The sequence below is a fragment of the Xyrauchen texanus genome, chromosome 30, assembly GCF_025860055.1.
Source record: "Xyrauchen texanus isolate HMW12.3.18 chromosome 30, RBS_HiC_50CHRs, whole genome shotgun sequence".
NCBI lineage: Eukaryota > Metazoa > Chordata > Actinopteri > Cypriniformes > Catostomidae > Xyrauchen > Xyrauchen texanus.
In genome coordinates this window covers 37,743,570-37,765,811 of record NC_068305.1, presented here as the reverse complement: position 1 = coordinate 37,765,811, position 22,242 = coordinate 37,743,570, and the positions used below count along the sequence as shown (strand labels likewise).

Genomic DNA, 22,242 nt, shown 5'->3' with positions numbered 1-22,242 from the left:
ATAAATAAATTGGGTTCTAGCCAGTTTTATGATCGACAGGCAGGTCATCCTTAGGGGTCGGCTGAAGCGGCCTCATTTCGGGAGTGGTGCATAGAGATGGGCAGGGTGGCGGCATTCGAAGAAATGTCATAGAAGGCAGGGAGTTGTTTAATGAATAATGGGGCAGCTATTTAGCATATTTGGAGGGCTCTCAGGGAGGGGAAGTGGAGAGATGTGTAGTTTTAAATGTGTGTAACTAGTCACGAACCCCGCTCCTCTGCCCCATCTCCGCTTCCTCGAGCACGCACACATGCACTCCGCGAGCGTGCTCGCTTCCCGCTCCCTCGCTCCGCCCCCTTGAGCTTGTACGCTCTTTTTCCTCCCTCGGGCTTCCACGCCCGGTTTTGCTATTACGAGCTCTCGCTCGTAAACTATCTCCCCCCTCTGACTCACATGCTCGCTTCTCACGCGCTTCCAATCCCCACACATTGTATACACCTGCACTCGTCCCTATCACCTGTCATTGTTTACACCTGCACTCGCCCCTATAAATACACTATCCTTCCGTTTGTATCCTGTTGGTTATTGTATTTAGTTCTCTGTATCTTTGCCCCGCTAGTCTCGTCTAGTTTTGCCCCCCCGCTAGTCTTGTCTAGTTTTGACCTCCCTACTATTCTTCCTCTTAGCTTGCCAGCTCCCCTAGTTCCCCTGTCTTTTGCTCCCACTTGATACATCCTGTTTACCCCGGCTTTGACCCTCGCTCCCCTCGACTACTCTCCCGGATTTGCCCCTTTTCAGTACTTTGATTCCCCGGCTTTTGACCCTACGCTTCCCTCGACCACTCTCTCTGGATTTACCCTGTTTGTACTTTTGCCTGCACTGCTTTTACTAACAATAAAAGCAGTTCTCACCGACATTGTGACTGTCTCATCTTGTGTGTTTGTGTGCGGGTTACAGTAATTAAAAAAAAAAAATTATATATATATATATTTACACTACCGGCCAAAAGTTTTCAAACACTTTCTTTTATTATAATTATTATTTTATTTTTTTTTCAAGTTTTAGAATAATAGTAAAGTCATCAAAATTATGGAGTAACATAAATTGAACAATGGGAATTATGTTGTGACTAAACAAAATACATTTATAATAATAAACATAATAAATAAAAAAATAAATAAAAACTGTTATATTTTAGCATTTTCAAATTAGTGCCTAAAATTTGCAGACATGCACTCTTGATATTTTCTCAACCAACTTATTGAGGTATCACCTTGGGATGCTTTTAAAACAGTATTGAAGGAGTTCCCATCTATGTTGGGCACTTAATGGCTGCTTTTCTTTATTATTTGGTCCAAGTCATCCATTTCAAAAACTTTTTGTTTTTTTTATTACATTTTAGTTTTATAATGAAATAAATTAAAATGGTGGCACAATTATATTTTTGTCTACAAAATTAATTTCAAACATTTACATTTGTCAATTTTTCATAACTGAAACATTTCATATATATATATTTTTTATCCTCAAGTTAGACCACAGGGATGTTTGTTGGTGGTCAGGGTCGGGTTGGGGATTGGGAGGGCGAAAGGGAATTATGGGGGTTAAAAGTTGATTCGATGTATATATGTTTGCCTTTCGGTTTCATGTGTCTGAATCAATAAAAGTGTTAATCAGAAAAAAAAAGATCCTGTGTCAAGTCAGAAGATCTTCTTGAGACTATTTTGTTTTTGATTTTGTGCAAGAACACATTCAGTCTAAATGGCCCTTACGGCGGTACAGAGAAACCAGACAGATCACAGAACATGACTCATATTTACATTAGTAAAATCTGCTTTGATAGAAAGTCCATTATGTGCAAGCCACATATGCAATTACCCAACCCTAAACGAATGATTAATAAAAGAACTAAGGTGGGCATTTACATGAAATAGGCTACTTTTGGAAATGTTAGCAGTTGACTGTTAAATAGTATACTGCTGATTCTTTTATAAACATAATACATTCTGTTTTATGACCTCACATTAGTTTAGAGACTATATGGAATATTTTCCTTTTTTTTAAATGCACTTGCCACACCGAAGGACCATAAAATGAACAAGTGAAGGCAAAAAGATGATAAAAAATGGTGACCAATAACAGCACGTTCAACGTACCTTTTATATCTAAAATTAAGATTTTCTAAAAGTTTATAGGCAAGTTATGCATCAACAACACATTTACTATTCAAAGTGTTTTCAAAGTTAAAAAAGTGCAACATTAATGTTGAAAACAAGACAATTGAGTCTTTTCAGGGCATCTTTTTGACACTATTTTTATCCAACCAGTCATTGGGAGTTGTCTTCTGAAGTTTTTGTTTGTTCCTTCTCCAACAGACAGGGGAAATATATTGACTCATATAACTTCTTAAATTTAGTGCTGCTCAGACAGTACAGGATTGGATCTAAGAGGCAATTCAGATAAGAGAGACAAGTAAGTCCGTCATACACTTTAACAAGAGTAACTTTTTCCTCTGACATAACAATTCTATTGCGCTGTAGCTGCACCATCCTTGTAAAAGCATACGGCAAAAAGCAGAGAGCAAAAACGAGAACAATTGAAGTGACAAGGAACATTGCTCTCTGGAGCTTCGTCCTGTCTCCCACCGTCTTCTGTTTAAGCCTGTTGATAATCCGAATGGAACAATAAACAAGAACAAAAAAGGGGATCAGAATCTGTGTAAAAAACACAATTTCCCTCAACAGAACGATAACGTTCAGTTGGTCATTTTCATTGCTGTTGCATCTGATAAAGCTCTGTGTCATCGCCGGAATGGTCAGAATCCCAAGTAGCACCCAGATGAATACGGAAATTTGAGGTGATCTTTTCAGAATCCTTATGACTTTCTTCTTCTCAGGATGGACCACGCATAAATACCGATAAATGGAGATGACGGTCAGAAAGGCAATGCTGGCTCCTCTGTTCAGAAACTGCAAGAAGAGCTGCACTTTGCAAACTATCTTATTTTCACTGCATTGCTGAATGTTATATGCCTTCACTGGCAAACCAATCAACAACAAAATGTCAGCCAAGACCAGATTGAATAGGAAAATGTTGATGGTTTTAGATTTCCAGAACTTGAGCTTGAAGATGAAGACGTGGATAACAGTAATGTTCAGAAGGAGACCCAAAATGAACTCAAATATTACCACAGAAGAGTAGAAAATATATAGCGGTCTGTTGTTGTCTATGTTATCCTGACATCCTGTGTCACTGTCACTGTTATTCATTGTGTTGTGGGAGATCTTCGGATTTCCAGATTCCTTGGAACGACTGATTTCTGATGTGTGTAGACCGCACAGCAATGCTTCAGCACAGCTTTAGATGTCTGCTCTCTCACGAGTAGTGCATTTTAAAGCTGCTCAGACTTGTAGGCAAAGCCCTTCCTATGCTGGAGTCTTTCAAGTCCAGACCTGTTGATGCATTGAACACCCAATGTCACGAAATGACACACAAAGAAATGTCCTATACTTGTTATTTAAGAGACAGCTTACACAAAATTGGAATTTCTGCCATCAAGCCACAAGTTGTTCCAAACCTGTATAACTTTATTTTGTAAAACAGAATATTCAATAATTAGAGCTTTCCCTTTAAATTTAAAGCATTCCTTGGATATGTAATTGTCATAGCATTCTATGGCCACAAACACACTACAAACGTTCAGGACTTTATTAGCTCCAGGCAACATGGTCTGGCATGTGCACCAAAGTTTAAAAAATACAAAATAATTTGGCCTGCATAAAGTGACTTTTATTACAAACGTGCCCACGCAGTGTGTGCATGCAGGAGAGAGAGATGGCCAGATCATATTTAATATTTAGAAAATATTAAATGGGAAATTATTCATAATTTAAAAAATACATTTATTGAAGATGTTGTATATAGGCTACTGTATACTATGCTTGTTATTTTTCTTTGCTGATAATTCCTCCACATGGGGAAAATATTTTATCACTTATTTTTCTTCTTTTGGGTTATGCAAGTCCCTTATTTTGAACTTGTTTTTCGAGACCAGGTTGCTTGTTTCTCTTGCGAGACCTGGCAACACTGTAACTGGTATATGACCCACCCTAAGCAAAGAGTACTTTCATTTTAAAAAGAACTTCATTAACTTTTTTTTTCCCCTTTCGTTCTAAACAGTTACTATTTGGAATTGAAGCTACTGAACACCGGAACCCTGTACAAAAAAATAGTTTCTGCTTAGAACGAACCAAAATGACATTAACGAAAAGCATTTCGTTTTTAGTCACTGTTAAAGGGTGCGTTCACCCCAAAATTTAAATTCTGTCATTTACTCACCCTCATGCCATCCCAGATGTGTATGACTTTCTTTCTTCTGCAGAGCACACATTGTGATGTTTAAATTGATATTTCAGCTCTGTAGATCCATACAATACAAGTGAATGGGTGCCAAATTTTTTACACTCCAAAAGGCTTATAAAAGCATCGGAAAAGTCATCCATACGACTGCGTTGTTTTAATCCATATCTTCAGAATCGATATGTTAGGTGTGGAGAAACAGATCAATGTGTAAGTCCTTTTTTGCTGGAAATTCTTCTCCCTGCTCAGTAGGGGGCAGTATTCATAAAGAATATGAATAACCAAAAACACAAGAGGAAGAATTTGAACGTTAAATTGGAGATTGACTGAGCATGGATGAGAATATGTGTATATATATATATATATATATATATATATATATATATATATATATATATATATATATATATATATATATATTTATTTTTAATTTTTTTAATGACATAAATTATCTGTTTTCCACCCACACCTCATATCGCTTCAGAAGACATGATTTAACCACAGGAGTCGTATGGATTACTTTTATGCTGACTTTTGTGATTTCTGGAGCTTCAAAATGTTGACAACCAATTAATTTGCATTATTTGGACCAAAAGAGCGGAAACATACTTCTAAAAATCTTAATTTCAGTTCAGCAGATGAAAGAAAGGCATACACATCTGGGATGGCACGAGGGTGACTAAATGATGAGAGAATAAAACTTTTGGGTGAACTATTCCTTTAAAAACAAAGATGTAAACTTTAGAACAGGATCATTTGTTCAAATTCACGTATTATTTTATCTTTTGGAATATATATAAATATCTGTTACGTCATATAGCTTTATTAGGTCATTTTTTATGATCTCTTATTTATTTAAAATTATAAACATCTTGCAAATTCTGCAAGGGGAATGCAGACTTATGCACGCAACTACAGATCTTATCTCATAAGAACTGCAATGTAAACTTGTTATTGAGGTGAGCTCTTTAAGAAAAAAAATGAGCAGATTAAGGCAGTACAATGGTAAGGCATGTTGACTTACCAGGCATGTTAAAACAAATGTACTGGGTTTGGTGGTTATTGATATTCTGTCTAAAACACTTATATATATTGAAAGAGAGCTTTTATGGGCTTGTCTAGGCAAGCCTTAGTGGACTGACTCAGGGGACAACATTGCGTTTTATAGCAAGAGGACATGGCCTGTTTAAAAGCTTTACCATGCCCCCAAGTGCATTTTCTTAAAAATACTGTTTTCACAAGTTTTGTTTTCTTAAATGTGATGTGTGTCATTTTTGACAATGCAACAATATGTTTTCCTATCCCAGCTTAATATGCAGAGACAACTATAATTAAGCCTTTCATTGCCAATTCTCCTGAAAAGTTATCAAAGCATTGCTTGGTTTGGTATTGCAACATTGGCTCAACCAGTGGTGTAAGTTTGGGGTGGGGTTACCTGTTTGAATGACCAATGGAAGACACAGATAGTGTTTTCGGGAATTCAGGACTGTTCAGTATTATTGCAGTTGAAATTGCTCTCTTTTACATACTAACAGACATGTTTCAGATTTTGATGTCTTGCCTAATAATTGGCAAAAAAATAAATAAATAATAATTATTGCACACTCCCACATTTTGGAGAACAGCAGTGCAATTTATTTTCAATGACAATCAAGTGGCTTCTCCAAGTTTCAGGTTACCTGACTTGTTATACACATTACTAAGTGTGCCAGAAAGTTGAGTCATATCTTTAAAGGAGATCTCAATTTGGATTGTAGATGTTGCACCATCGACAGAATACAGACGCTTGTGTCCTATTAAGAAGAGTTTTCAGAAACTTCACAAGAAGACTGTCCTCTTATTCCTTTTAGATTAATATGAGATCTCCCTTCAAACCCAGAGAAAAGGTATTAAATATGTGATTATTTTAATAATTATAAAATGTGTTATCTTATAGTTACGACAGCTTTGAATTCGGCTCACCCAATCAGAATTTAAACACATACATGTTACATGCAAACATACATGCACATTCTATATTAAATGGATAGTTCATCCCATTTGCTCACCCTCATGTAGTTCCAAAAAAGATTATATAAAAAAAAGATTCAATGAAAGTTGAATGATAACTAGGGCCATCAAAGTTGCTTGGCAAGTTACAGTTAAGCTAATGAACTATATTAATTTGTGCATGGAAGAATTTTTTTATTCCTAATAGGATTAATAAATGTAAACTATTTATTGAATTTTGGTGTGTTTGTCATATTGCTTATGCCACCGGCGCCGTTTTTAAAAGCAAAATGCCACTTGAGGCCATACATTACAGTGATTTTACAGATCAGAGGTATTCTAAACCAATACATGAAGCGGAAATCCCCTAAATCATGGTAAAATGACTTCAGTGGCTTCTTGCTTTAATAGTACAAATATGCCATATTCAGCCTGATCTCATAAACATTGCGTGACCATGGCAACATTTTTGCAGAATTAAATTATGTTCTTCATTACACATTTTGCTGTAGTTTCCCAGTGAAATGTCTAGCGGGGGGCACTAAAAGCAAGTGAAATTGTGATATGTAATTGGATGAGGTTTTTAAGGTTGATGTTAAATGCAGGTTTTAATGAGTAAAACTTACCTCCTTAACTTAACCAAAAGTGGAAGTGAAGTTGTAGAACCTCTAGTCTTAATTTCACCAGGAAACTGCGGAGAAATGTTTAACGTGACACATAAAACTGTGCAAAAATGTATTTAAAATTATGTTAATTCTATGAGACTATGTTGCAGCCATTTGTAGAATGAGAGCTGCACAATTAACAGTATAACAACAAATAATTTAATTTAAAAACTGGCCTATTCGATCAGAATTGAAAGAGAAGCAAAAGACTTTGAAGAGTTTGTTGAAGAACATCTCAAAGTAGACCAGACTGTTGTCCAACAATCAGGTATGAACTGCATTTAAAGAGTAATGCGCCATGTTACCCCACAGGACTCATGTATTTTAAACATTATCATCTCTCTGATATAGGCTAGTAAAAGAATTCAGCGGAGCAGAAAAGAGGAATTTTCTTCGTAAAGTTGAAGGAATGTCTAGAATTGGGAAGGGTAAGGACTGCTCACATAGGATCCACAGGAGAGTACACAAATCCACAAGATGGTATGCCTGACTGATCTTTATCAAAGTTTTATAAAGAGAGAAAGATGCCAAATATAAATCTTATCCAGCACAGGAGCAGTCCTGTACTGATGCATTCACTGCCAGAGGTAAAAGACATAGGTAACTTTGGTGATCAAATATTTGACACTGAAGAATCTCTAAAGAAGCATTTCACTCCACAAGATGACACAATGCAAAAGCAAGCCATCTTATCATCAGACGACAAAGGGAAAGTCAAATTTTCAACTTCTAATTTTGGTGACAATGCATTCTCACTTATAAACAAATGTCATCAAGGCGCCCTGAGGAATTATGGTAAATTCAGTGGAAGTAAGTACCAAACAAGTGGATTTAATAAAAGCAGCACTGCTCTGGCAGAAAGCAAAGACACCCAGGAAGATGTGGGCTTTAAAAAAATCAATGGCCACATCATCGAAGACAATGGCCTTGCTACAAACCATTTGCACAACCATAGTGAATGTAACAAGGATGCATTAGATCTAACCAATGAAGTGAGTCACTTTCCCTTAACAATTCCAATGAGAGCACCAGCAGTGAGAACGGACCCCATTCTCAGACTTACTGACCACTGCCTCATTATCCCTCAAGGCACACTGACTACAAAGATCAAAGTTTGGATCTGTCTGATGATGACTATACCAGTGAGGCTGAGATAGTTGATGATCTACATGGGGAACATCACACCCCTATTCCCACCTCCAGTTCCTTAAGCTCCAGCAGTGATTTAGAAATTCAGATCTCACAGGAATCTATGGGTAATCATTCCAAGATAACATAAGAAAAACTGGTTTAGTCAGAGTACAAGGGCAAGAGATTATAAGCATTTCAGGCCACTTCCGAACCCCTTACCAAGACATTTCCAACCACAGAAGACATTGTCCACTGCATGGAAACCAACAAATCACAAAATTCTATCCATTTTGTAAAACTTTTCTGGTACATTAAAACAAATGTTTGTAATTTTGTCAGTCCTAAAATCTTCTCGTAACCCAGCGTAATATGTGACAACTAGGTTACGTTCACAGTAAAGTGTAACACTGTGGCACTATCAAAAAATGTCTCTATTTGTTTGAGTGGACGGCTCAGTCTGACACAGTGACATTGACTCAACTAATTGGATGAGTTTGGGGCAGAGCTGTCTGTTTGTACAACCAATACAATGGGAGGAGTTTTCTGGAATGTACAATTTTCCTAAAGGTTATTGTTAATATATCCGGACTGTGTCTATTGTGTTATTTTATCCCTAACATTATGTTAAGATGAAATTATGTTTTCTCATCGCCAAAAGCATATAATGGTAAAATGACACTGCCATTCTTTCTATGCTTTAGACATCTTCAAACATTTATATTTATATATTTATATTTATGCATTTGGCAGACGCTTTTATCCAAAGTGACTTACAGTGCACTTATTACAGGGACAATCCCCTGAGCAACCTGGAGTTAAGTGCCTTGCTCAAGGACACAATGGTTCTACCCAGCAACCTTCTCATTAACAGTTCTGTGCTTTAGACCACTATGCCACCACCACTCCATTTTTAGATTGAGGGGGAAAAAACTAAAAGATATTTAACATTTTACTTTACTGAATGTGACTAGGGTGGAAATGGAACAGCATTGTTTTAGTGGTCTGCGTGGCTACAGAACATTGTCCAGGCACAAAGAGGACACATCTGATGTTCATGAATCTCAGGTATAATCACCAAGACTGTCAGTAGCCAAGGGTACTAACTCAAGTTTTAGGATATTGTCTTATTCTAAAACAGTTTCAGTTGTAATATGCCTTCATATCCTGCATTTGCATCTCCATCTCTGTGGCTACATATGCACATTTAACTGTATGTCTTTCAGGACCTGAGACAGCAGATCATATCTCTGTTGATGGACAAGGAGGCTCAATCGTTACAGGCCCACAGTCTCCTGCAGAGCCGCGTGGAAACCCTCACCAGAGAGAACCAGGAGACTGCAAGCTCAGTGTGAATGAGAGATCACACAAGAGCTCTGGTTTCTCTGGTCGTCAACCAAGATTATACAGTACAGTGAGAACAATTGCATTATTCTTTCAGTGTTTCCCATGTTAGGAGTTAAATTCTATTTTGAAAATTGCATGTTTCAGTACAAAACTTCTAGCAAAACTACTACCTTGTCCAAGTCATCACATAGTCAGTTGTGATAAATTCACAAATGAGCTGTTGAGACTTTTTGCACGATTTCAGAGGAAATATGGCAGAGAAAGCACTCTGAAGATCAAGGAATGTCTAAAGAAAATCTGAGAGAAAGTCCGTGAACAGATACTATCATAGACAATAGAAAGTTGAATATAGAAAGCAAAATGTTAAGTATATCTTGGAATACTGCGTATTGCAGCACCACTCACATTTTCTTTCAAATCTAGATCTTTAAATCTGTTGATCTGATGTTAATATGTTGATCTAAATATCGCAATGATCTAAATATTGAAACGTACTGGTTCTGATTCTTTGAGAAAAATCTACCCTGACTTTAATTTAAGCTTTATGCCCTCCCTCGTGTAAGGAGTTCAACTCCTGCCTTTAACAAACCATCCATCCATAGGAGGGAAACACTAATAATACGTCTGGTTAGTATGGTAACACTAATGGATAATGGTTTGAAAACATTTCATTAGATATTATAATGGGGTTTCTCTTTTTGGTTCCAGTTTGTATAATCGGACTGTAAATCCTATGGCTTCCAAATATGGAGTGACTATTTGCCAACTACCTAAATGTTATGTTATATATTAGTATACTGTATATACTAGGTCTTATATTAAACCTATGTTATGCACTATTAAAATAGTAAACAAAAAGTAAATATTATACTAGGCAAAATGTAAATACTATATGTTTCTATTTACAGATTGGTGCATAGAATACAGAACAGAATTACAGAATAGGGTGCATATAGCATTTTTCAAATAAATGCTGTATTTTTTTGGCCATATGCCACTTAACACTACAAATCGGGCTTAATTGAATTTGTATAAACTCACTGAGTTGTATAATGTGGTTTGAAGTGCTCTTTAAGCTCTCCAGAAATAATTTATGGTGGCTCACAAAGCCCAGTGTCAGATAATTGTCTTTTTACATAAATTATTCATAGCTGTAAAATGAATCTACCCTTCTCCATTTCATACAATGTAAGTGTTAAATCCTGATTTTACATAAATTGCGCAATTGTGTAACCTGTTCATAATTTATGAACACAAATAACTATTCAATATAAATGGCACACAGAAACTCTTTGTTCAATCACTGTGCATTATATTGTAAAATACATACATGTGCATAAATCTAACTTTATTTGCTATTGCACACTATTCAAACAGTTTGATTTCAGTGTCTTTTATAGTTGCTTTTAATCCCTCTTGGTTTTTATTTCTTATAAACCTTTAATGGACAACCAAATGGATGTTCTGTTTCCAAAGTCAAGAAGATAACAAAATGTACTGCCAGCTCTTTCAGTAAGTAGGTGTTCTTTTGTTCTCCATTTCCTGTGAATCAACATAAAAATGTCATGTTAAACTTGTCATGTCTTGTGTACTGTATTGAATGTTTCTTATATTCTTCAAAATTACAGTATTCTACATGTTTCATTGGCCTTGATAACCCAGAAAACAATACCATGATTACACAAGGCGGAAAGGTATTTACAATTTTCTTTGTTCACCCAAAAATAAATATTTTGTCATTATTTACTCAAACTAACATCATTACAAACCCTTATGACTTTCTTCCTAGGAACACAAAAAGAGAAGTTCAGAAGAATCTCTCTGGTGCTTGTTTCCTTTTCAAAAGCACCTGGGACATTCTGCTAAACTTCTGCTTTTTAGCATAAGGATAAATTAAATAAAGGTAAATTCCCATTGGAGTATATCAGATCCATTGGTGAACTAATTCTCTCCTGGTATGTTAATGGCTTGTGTAGGCCTGTGGAACAGCCAATGAGAATCAGAAATCCACAGAACAGCTGCTCTACAGTCAGCAAGCCAGCCATTATCAGTGCTCTTAGAATTAGAACAAGATGTGGTAAGAACAGAAACATTGAATTGTATATCATTGTATGACTTGTATGACACCGAAATGGTCTCTGCCATTGTTTCTATCATAGTCGTGTACAATTCACCATTGAATCATAATGAATCATAGTATCATAATGACTGTTGTGTTTTCAGGAAAGTTTGTTGAACCATAATGTTGACTGCAGTGATTGCCAAATAGCATCTCAAGCCAGAAAAGATAACGTAAGAGAGGAAATACGCTATCCAGATAAAAGGTTAAGGAAGTCGTTTTAATAAATTGCATTGTGCCACCATCCATCCATCCATCCATCCATCCATCCATCCATCCATCCATCCATCGTCAACCGCTTATCCTGTGTACAGGGTCACGGGGGGCTGGAGCCTATCCCAGCTAACATTGGGCGAAAGGCGGGGGGCACCCTGGACAGGTCGCCAGTCCATCGCAGGGCCGCATTGAACCACCTCAAGCTAAATTAATATATAAATATGTAAACAGTATATATATATATATATATATATATATATATATATATATATATATAGTATATATATATATATATATATAATATATATATGCTATATGTCATTTTATCTTTGATTATTTCATTGAATTATCTTTATTTGGAGGCCTTTCTATTAATTGGCATATCATGTAATTACTTTGAATAAAACGAATCGGTTACCTAACGTAACCTCGGTTCTCTCTAGATGAGGGAATGAGTATTGCGTAAGCTAGCTTACGCTACGGGAAAGATTCATCTTTTCTGAGATATTGAAGCCAAAAAATTATCCTTAATTTTGTATCATTTGTCAACGCATTGCAGCAACTGCAGACCTTGAGCGGGCTAGCTAGCGAGCTCATTGGTTGCTCTGCGGCAACTGCTGCAGCCTATAGACAAACTTGGGCGAACTCGCGTCCAATGAGAGGCGTCCAGCGCTTACTGCATCAAAGCCCGCCAAAATGGGCATGGCTAGAGTGCATATAAGCGTAGTTCGTAGGCTGGAACCCTGGTTTTCATTGAATGAAGCTGAAAGTCGCCGTGGCGCGAAGCACGGCCGGCTATGCAATACTCGTTCCCTCATCTAGAGAGAACCGAGGTTACGTTAGGTAACCGATTCGTTCTCTTACGAGAGGTTCTCTCGTATTGCGTAAGCTAGCTTACGCTACGGGAACCCATTGTCAACGCCGTGCGCGCCAAGCATCCTCTGCATGAGCCCCGGGGGTGGGGGGACCCGGGGGAGCCCTTGTGAGTGGGGAAATAATATTTGGCCGGCAAGAGTGCACGCCAGTGTGTGTGTAATACATAAGCACATAGTGGGAAGGGAACGACAGAGCGGCGGTGCCGGTCTGTGTGGAATGAGTCCCATCAGTGCAGCTCACCAGGGGAGCTGTAGCATATTAAACCGCTAGTAGTTTTGCCTGCAGGGCCGGCACTTCCAGATTGTAAAATCTGACAAAGGTGGAGGGGGAAGCCCAGCCCGCTGCCACACATATGTCGTGAATGGAAATCCCGCTGGACCATGCCCACGATGAGGCCATGCCTCTAGTGGAGTGAGGGGCAGGGGTTCAGCGAACGCCGCGACGGCCGCCACATACACTTTGAGCGTGGATGGGGATCTGCCCTTATCCAGCAGCTCTTGTAAAAACACGAGCAGCGACGACACCCCACATGTCCGTGTGTCCAGGTCTCTGTCGGTGCACTATTTTGAAAACACAGACCATTTTGACGCATAGAGTCTTCTCGTGGAAGGGGCTCTAGCCTGTATGATGGTGTTTATTACCCCTTCTGGCAGAGCGACGGGTAGTCGTTGATCACCCACGCGTGCAGCGCCCAGCGCTCTGGGTGGGGATGCCAGATAGTGCCGCGAGCTTGAGAGAGGAGATCTGCTCTCACTGGGATGGGCCACGGCGCTGTCAGTGACAGCTGCGTAAGCTCCGGGAACCATGTCTGATTCTCCCAACGTGGGGCTATGAGGAGCACCGAGTGACGCGTTTCCCTGATCCTCTGCATTACCTGTGGCAATAGCGAGACAGGAGGGAAGGCGTAAAGCAGGCGGTTGGGCCAGTCCTGGGCAGTGAGAGTTCTCTTCTGACACAAGAGGTCTATCTCTGCTCTTCCGAATATGCGCCATAACTTCTGGACTGTTTGAGCATGCAGGGACCATTCCCCTGGAGGAATATTGTCTCTGGACAGTCTGTCTGGGCCATCGTTCAGGTGGCCTGGCACGTGCGTCGCCCTCAGCGAGCGCAGGTGGCACTGGGACCAACTCAGTACCAACTCACTGGGACCAACTCATGGAAGAGGTTCCTGGATCTGACACCGCCCTGACGGTTTAGGTAGGATACCACAGATCTGTTGTCCGAACGGACCAGGACGTGGTGACCCTGAATGACCGGGAGAAAGCACACAAGCGCGTACTCGACCGCTATCATTTCCAGACAATTTATGTGAAGGAGCTTTTCCTGAACTGACCATAGGCCAAAAACCGGAGAGCCCTCGCAGACCGCGCCCCAACCCGTGTTGGACGTCTGTCGAGATGACTTTTCGGCGAGATACAGCTCCCATCGTCACTCCCCGCTGATACCATTCGGCCACTGTCCAGGGCTGCAGAGCTGAAATACAGGTCTGAGTCACCTTGATCGGCTGGCGGCCTGTGGCCCAAGCCCGGCGAGACGCCGGGTGTTTAGCCAATGCTGAAGCGGGCGATGCGCAGTAAACCCAGCTGAAGTACTGCTGCGGCTGAGGCCATGTAACCTAGCACTCTCTGAAATTTTTTCAGAGCGCGTGAGGCTGTTCATCTGAAAGGACGCGGCTAGTCGCTGAACGCGGCGCCGCACGCTGTGTAGATAAGCGAGCCGTCATTGCCACGGAGTCTAGTTCTATTCCAAGGAAGGAAATTGCCTGACTGGGCTGTAGTGAGCTCTTGGTCCAATTGACTGCAAGACCCAAACTGTTCAGATGGCTGAGGAGAACTGTTCTGTGAGACAGAAGCTCCGTATGTGACTGTGCCATAATCAGCCAGTCGTCCAAATAGTTCAGAATTCGCAAGCCCTGACTCCGCAGGGGTGCGAGCGCCGCATCCATGCACTTCGTGAAAGTACGGGTGCTAAAGACAGGCCGAACGGAAGGACGGTGTATTGATAAACCTGGCCGTCGAAGGCGAATCTCAAGAATGGCCTGTGACAGGGATTTATCTGAATCTGAAAGTAGGCATCTTTCAGATCGAGAGAGATAAACCAGTCCCCCTGGCGCGTATGCACGAGGAGTTTCCTGATTGTAAGCATTTTGAACGGTCTTTTTGCAAGCACCTTGTTCAAACCCCTGAGATCTAATATTGGTCTGAGGCCGCCGTCTTTCTTGGGAACAAGAAAATAACGGCTGTAAAACCCCGACGGGACTTACATACAGAGAAGTGTTTGCTGGCCGTGTGACAGAGCGGGCAGAGAATGGGCGCGCGCACGTATTCGTGAGCACGTTTATTGACTCTAACACTCGAGCGGGTTGTGTCCGCTTTATGTGAGTGGGATCTGATCGGGACATGGGAAGTGTAATACTTGTGTGTAGAGGTGAACACTGGATTGTGGGCACATTTTCTACACATAAGGCTGGTCGTGTGACAGAGCGGCCAGAGAAGGGGCGCGCGCACGGATTCGTGGGCGCGTTTATTGACTCTAACACTCGAGCGGGCTGTGTCCGCTTTATGTGAGTGGGCTCTGATAGGAACACGGGAAGTGTAATGCTTGTGTGTAGGGGTGAACACTGGATTATGGGCACATTTTCAACACATAAGGCATGTTTGCTCTTTACAAGATTTCTTTGGGTCGCCGTGAAAACGGCGTTTGAGTGCAGGCAAGCGGGCAGTATCACCGGCTTGTTGGCTGCTGAATCCACCACTGTAGTAGCCTGAGAGAGGGGACTGACAGGGGCGAAGCTTTGACGGTGGTCCGGCCGCGGCGGGACTGAGCCGTCGTTTTTTCAACAAGGCTAGGAGGACTTCGGTTGCTCAGGTTTCAGCGCAACCTTAGACCGAGGCCCGCGGGGGGGCGGCGGTCTGCGGCGGCTGTCTGAGCGCGATCGAGGGCGGCCGCCCTGTCGACGCCGAGAAGTCTGACTTTGTTGAGCTGGGCGCTGTGAAGAGGCTCGTGCAGGAGGCTGGTCATGTGGGCGGCCTGCAGAGGAGCTTGCGTGACGCGGCAGGAAGAGGTTCATGGCTTGGGTGGCTTTCTGGACTTCTGAAAAGTGGTCAACAATGCCACTCACCGCGGAGCCGAAGAGACCGGTCGGAGAGAGCGGTGCGTTGAGGAACGTGGAGCGCTCTGCTTCTCCCATGTTTGCTAGCGTTAGCCACAGATGTCTCTCGGTCACAGTCAGCGAGGCCATGCACTTCCCTAGAGCTTGGGCTGCAGCTTTGGTGGCGCGAAGGGCGAGGTCCGTCGCACTTCTTAGATCTGTAACAGCCTCTGGGTGCCTGCCTTTCTCATCCCACTCCCGAAGAAGGTCCGCTTGGAGGATCTGTAAGACGGCCATGGAGTGCAGAGCAGATGCGGCTTGGCTGGCGGCGGAATGGCGCGGTCAACATAGGCGGAAGTCGCTCTGCAGGCCTTAGACGGGAGCACTGGTTTAGACCGGCATCTCGCGGAGGGCGGGCAAAGGTGTGCTGCTACCGAATCCTCGACCGGGGGGATGGAGGAGTAGCCCTTGAGTGTGGAGTTCCGGCAGGAAGGGAGCGGCCCGGGCCACGGGTGTTGCGCGGCGACGGCTCTGAAGAAAGCAGCCGTCGAGTCTGTTGGGAGCCTGCTCAGGGGGCGGTGACCACTCGAGCCCGAGGCGGTCGACGGCCTTTGTGAGGAGGCGTGTTAGTTCCCCTTCGACTCCGGCGCGGGTCCTGCTGGATTCCTGGGCCGAGGAGGAGGCGTGGGAGCCTGACCACTCCTCGCTGTCCGAAGCCATGATGGAACAGCCCTTATCCTCCGCCTCGTCCTCCGAGATGGCAGCAGTGCGGCCGCTGGGCGGCAACTGCGCATCCCGGGGGGGCGGGGAGGGTGAGAGCGATGCTCGAGGGAGAGGCTCCGGCGAGGCAGTCACTTCTCTCACCGGTTCTGGCAGCCTTTGGGAGCGGTGCTTTTTCCTGCACGGCGGAACGGAAGGCGGCGCGGCGGCTTCGGTTCTGAGCGCTTCGAGTCGAGCCCGCAGGGTCGACATCGGAAGCTCCTCGCAGAGGTCGCATCCGCCTTCAGCGAGGGCGAGCTCTGCATGCCCCAGTCCCAGGCAGAGAGCGCAGATGATGTGGCGGTCTCCGGCGCTGAGAGGGGCGTGGCATGAAGCGCAAGTGGTGCGAGGCATCTTAAAAAAGACGCTCGTTACTCTTTTGTGAAGTTCGTTAAGAACTAGCTTGCTCTAAAAAGGGATACGTCGCCGGATAGCGTAGCTCGCAGGATGGCTGAAGGTGGCGGAGACGGCCGGCTTCTTCGAGCGCTGTCCAAGCTTGCTAGATGCCCGTCGAACGGCGACGCGGCTTCCAGTTCAGAGATGCGAAGAGCTTCGCTGAAGAGATGAAAATCAGGGTTCCAGCCTACGAACTACGCTTATATGCACTCTAGCCACGCCCATTTTGGCGGGCTTTGATGCAGTAAGCGCGCGGACGCCTCTCATTGGACGCGAGTTCGCCCAAGTTCGTCTATAGGCTGCAGCAGTTGCCGCAGAGCAACCAATGAGCTCGCTAGCTAGCCCGCTCAAGGTCTGCAGTTGCTGCACTGCGTTGACAAATGATACAAAATTAAGGATAATTTTTTGGCTTCAATATCTCAGAAAAGATGAATCTTTCCCGTAGCGTAAGCTAGCTTACGCAATACGAGAGAACCTCTCATAAGAGAACGTTATTGATTGTTACAGAAACGTTATTGATGCTGTAATTATGCCTTCATTAAGGTAGCAGGGTTGATGGTCACAGAATTACAAGTTTTACAGACTTGTGCTCAAGGTGATGAATCTACAAGTTAATTTTAAACATTATATGAACTGTATATAAAGAGACAGATGGCACCAGCTTTGTCGAATGACCCTGTGGTGATGGTGGCGTGGCCGAGCAACGTCTGAGGAGAGCGAGGCCAGAAGAGGAAGAACGGTAAGGATTGACACCTGTGGGAAATCACCTCTTACAGCTTTTTGTGTTGCAAAAAACACAAAAGGGCAATCCAATCAGCTGGAGGGGACAGTGAGAGAGAGAGAGAGAGAGAGAGAGAGAGAGAGAGAGAGAGAGAGAGAGAGCGAGAGAGAGAGAGAGATGCATGCAGCAGAGTGTTCTGTGTTTTTTTGTTATGCTGAAAAGCAAACCCATATGTGTCACTGAAAAGTGGAGAAATAAAAGTCTAATGTTGGATGTTTACCCGGCTCCCGCATCCTCCTTAATAAAGAAAGCTAGAGACATATCACAGACCCATATCTGAATTGCACAAATTAGTATTCAACCCTTTCTCAAAATGCTCTACTTTCTCTCAGGTAGAACATATATTCTTGAATGGATTGTATAATCACAATTCGCAATGGAACGAAGGAGATCGGTGTTGACAAGTCTGTCACAGTTACCTTCATCAATGGCGTTGTTAAACACATTCTGGTTGAAAGGACTGTTGTATGTATCATCAATTCTTTACAGAACAGTTTCTGCTCTGTTGCAACATATGACGTTGCAAAATTCACTAGCTCATAATTCATGATGTCCATTCACCAGAACAGTAACATGTTCCCACAGGCCCAAACTTTTTTGTTTGTTTTAATTGTATGAGTGTGACACACCTTATGTTTGATCTCTGACTTTCAGTTGTATAGCTTTTCAACTGGACTACATAATAGCTGTCCGCCGGGCAGTTTTTCTTCTGGCTTTAGGATGATTGTTTGGCTTTTGTCCTCTAAGTACAACAAATTAATTCTTAACTGCTTTCGTTTTAGATATACTATTATTGTAATGCTAAACCCACACTCTCAACTCATCCATCTGGTTTGGAGGTTGTACAGTTTCCAAACAATCAAAGAGGTTAGAATAAAATCAAGCAATCATGCTCTTTTGTTGACATCATGTTTACTGGGAATTTGGGAAATGTGATGTACAGTATCTTTAAATGTCTCTTACTTTTCCCAGAAAAACACCATCCCGATGACACTAGGGAAATAGCCTTCCGTGGTGGCACCGTCAAGATTCCCTACACCAATTGTCAAGAGGAAAGGTTTTTTTCCCGATGGTGTTGTCAAGATTTCAATGTAAGATTACATTCTTTTCTTAGTTTTCTTTTTTTATTTCTTCTTATTATTTGTTTTTGATAAACCCTTACTGTGCACTAATCACAGACATGGGAAAAGATGGTGAAATGTACTAATGGACAGAGGGAAATCAATACTTTACAGTACCAGCGGAGGATGTACCTGGATGGAACTGTAAAAACTGTTTACACAAATGGCCAGCAAGAGACAAAGATCTCATCTGGGATGATTTGCATAACAGTGAAGGCATCATAATAATGGACAAAAAATTTACTTCTCATTTTATTTATTTGTATTTTTTACTTCTCATATTATCAACATAACATTAGAAACTATTGTACAGTGTAAGGTTTACATAATTATAATGCAACCAATTGATTTTAGTATATATATAAATTGTTAAAAGCATACAGTGTTTACAGTAGTATAATAGACAAATACACATACGCCATATTTAAAGGGATAGTTCACCCAAAAATGACCCATTTACACACCCTTGTGCCATCCCAGATGTGTTTGACTTTCTTTTTTTTCTGCAGAACACAAATGAAGATTTTTAGAAGAATTTCTTCACTCTTTTGGTCCATACGATGCAAGTGAATGGGTGCCAGAATTTTCCTGCTCCAAAAATCACTGAAGTCAGCCATAAGACTCCAGTGGTTAAATCAATGTCTTCTGAAGCGATATAATAGGTGTGGATGTGAAACGGATAAATATTTAAGTTCTTTTTACTATTAATTCACCTCCCTGCTCAGTCAATCTCAACTTTCACTTTCACATTCTTCTTCTTGTGTTTTTTGGTGATGCACAATCTTCATGCATACACCCCCTACTGGGCAGAGAGGAGAATTTCTAGAACAAAGTACTTAAATATTTATCTGTTTCTCACCCATACCTATCATATCACTTCTGAAGATATTGATTAAAACACTAGAGTCATATGGATTACTTTTATGATGCTTTTATATGCTTTTTGCAGAGTCAAACGTTTGGCACCCATTCACTTGCATTGTATGGACGTAAAGAGCTGAAATGTTCTTCTAAAAATAATAATTCTGTTCTCCAAAAGACAGACAGTCATACACACCTGGGATGGAATGAGAGTGAGTAAATGATGAGAGAATTTTCATTTTTGGGTGAACTATCCCTTTAAGAAACACCAGAAAAATTTAAAGTGTACTTTTAGTAACTACTTTACAATGTAAGGTTTAGAGAATTTCTATGGAACCTGTTGATTTTAGCATATACAGTACACAGTAGTGTGTAATTATAGAACAGTGTCTGGTATAGACAAATCTACTTAAGACATATTTTAGAAGAATCAGTGCAATTTTATGTTTTTTATTATGATTTCAACTGGCCTTTAAAGCTCAGCTTTTTGCACTCCAAAAGTATGGTGGAAACACTGAAATTGCAAACAAACTGCACCTCTAGGGTCGTAGCAGTGGGCTGTAACAACAGGGTGGATGTTCTTTCTCGTGCAAACAACTTGTGTTTGATTCTGGCTTTTTGTCCCACTTTTTCCCATCCTGATTCCCATCTCCACTATTAATATTTCCTTTAATACTACTTAAAGAGAAAAGTAATCTTAATCATAGAGAAGGTTGGGAGTTAAGAGAAAGGTTTCATCTGGTAAAATTAACCATGGTTTTAATGCAATTAACTATGATGTGACCACAGTAATACAGTATTAATATAGTAACCATGTTTTGTGGTTACTATGATTTTACGAAATACCATGGTGATACTATGGTTACTGTATTAAAACCATAAGGCAAGTTTAGGGTTATGTTAAAGGGTAGTGGATGGTGTAGGGTGACTTTGGGACTCTAAATAAAAACAATAAACATGATGCAGTTATGCCCATATTGTCACGATTCCCTTGTTGTCTGCCCTGGGTTTCACTTGTCATTGTTAAATGTACTACACTTCCCAGAATCCACCTGCCATCACCACTGCCATTTTGTTCATTGTTCTCACCTGTGTCTAATTCAGTCATCACTCCCTGGTTATTTAAGCCCTGCTTTTTGTTCACTCCTTTTCGTTCGTTGAATGTAGTTCAAGCCTGGTCTGTGTTCCTTGCCCTAGTTCTCTGTTTATGTTTATTTCCCCATTGAGGGTTTTTCCTTTGTTTATTTGTTTGTTCATTTAATAAAGAAGTCCTGCATTTAGATCCTCTCTCCTCGCTGCCTCATTCGTAACAGAACGAACGACCAACTATGGATCTAGCAGGGTTCCTCATGGAGCTGACACAGGCGGACTTGACTGTCCGGGAGTTCTCCTATTTTTTCACCAACGTGGCCAGTTGCACCGGCTGGGATGACCACACTCTGAAGGTGGCGTACCGGTTCGGTGTTCCCAAACACCGGTGGTGGGAACTCCCGGAGACTGCACCTGGCGGGAGTACGTGGGACTCATCTTGGAGGAGTTCGCTGCTGGGGAACCACCTCTCCAGATCCCAGCTCCCACCTCTGGGCTTTCCTCGCCAGCCACGGTGAGTGAGCCAACCCCCACGCCTGCCGTGGTCAATGAACCAGCGCTGCTAACTTCATCCGGCCGGAGGAGGAGGAGGAGGAGGAGGAGGAGGAGGAGAAGAAGAAGAAGAAAGGCCTCTGCTCTCCAGCCTCCGCTAACCACGGCCAACCAGCCAGCGCCTGTAGCCTCCGATGTCAGTGAGCCAGCGCCTGTAGCCTCCGATGTCAGTGAGCCAGCGCCTGTAGCCTCCGATGTCAGTGAGCCAGCGCCTGAAGCCTCCGATGTCAGTGAGCCAGCGCCTGTAGCCATGACCGTCCAAGAGCCAGTACCCCCCGAGCTTTCCAGAGCTCCGCCGCCCGAGCTTTCCAGAGCTCCGCCGCCCGAGCTTTCCAGAGCTCCGCCGCCCGAGCTTTCCAGAGCTCCGCCGCCCGAGCTTTCCAGAGCTCCGCCCCCAGAGCCTCCTGCGGCTCCGCCCCCTGAGCCTCCCTTGGCTCCGCCTCTCGAGCCTTCCAGGGCTTCGCTTCTGGAGCATCCTACGGTGCCTACTTCCATGCCTCCGCCTGCAACGGCTCCACCTCCCAAGGTTTGGCCTCCTGAACCTGTCCTTGCCCTGTGGCCGCCTTCCAGGCCTCCTGAACCTGTCCTTGCCCTGTGGCCGCCTTCCAGGCCTCCTGAACCTGTCCTTGCCCTGTGGCCAGCTCCCAGGCCTCCTGACCCTGTTCCCGTCCTGTGGCCTCCTCCCAGGCCCCCTGACCCGGTCCCTGTCCTGTGGCCTCTTCCCAGGCCCCCTGACCCAGTCCCTGTCCAGTGGCCTCCTCCCAGGTCCTTGCCCTGTGGCCAGCTCCCAGGCCTCCTAAACCTATCCTTGCCCGGTGGCCAGCTCCCAGACCACCTGAACCTGTCCTTGCCCTTTGTGCCTCCTTGGACTGCCTGTCTGCTCCCTGTGCCTCCTTGGACTGCCTGTCTGCCCT

General features: G+C 42.6%; 1 protein-coding gene across 1 annotated transcript; it reads right to left on the bottom strand.

Annotated features, from left to right (window-relative positions):
- Positions 1–996: 996 nt before the first annotated feature.
- gpr31 (G protein-coupled receptor 31) lies at positions 997–3,370 on the bottom strand. The gene has a single exon (XM_052098856.1). The coding sequence runs from the start codon at positions 3,246–3,248 to the stop codon at positions 2,307–2,309; it is 942 nt and encodes a 313-aa protein (XP_051954816.1). The 5' UTR covers positions 3,249–3,370; the 3' UTR covers positions 997–2,306.
- Between the last annotated feature and the right edge of the window lie 18,872 nt (positions 3,371–22,242).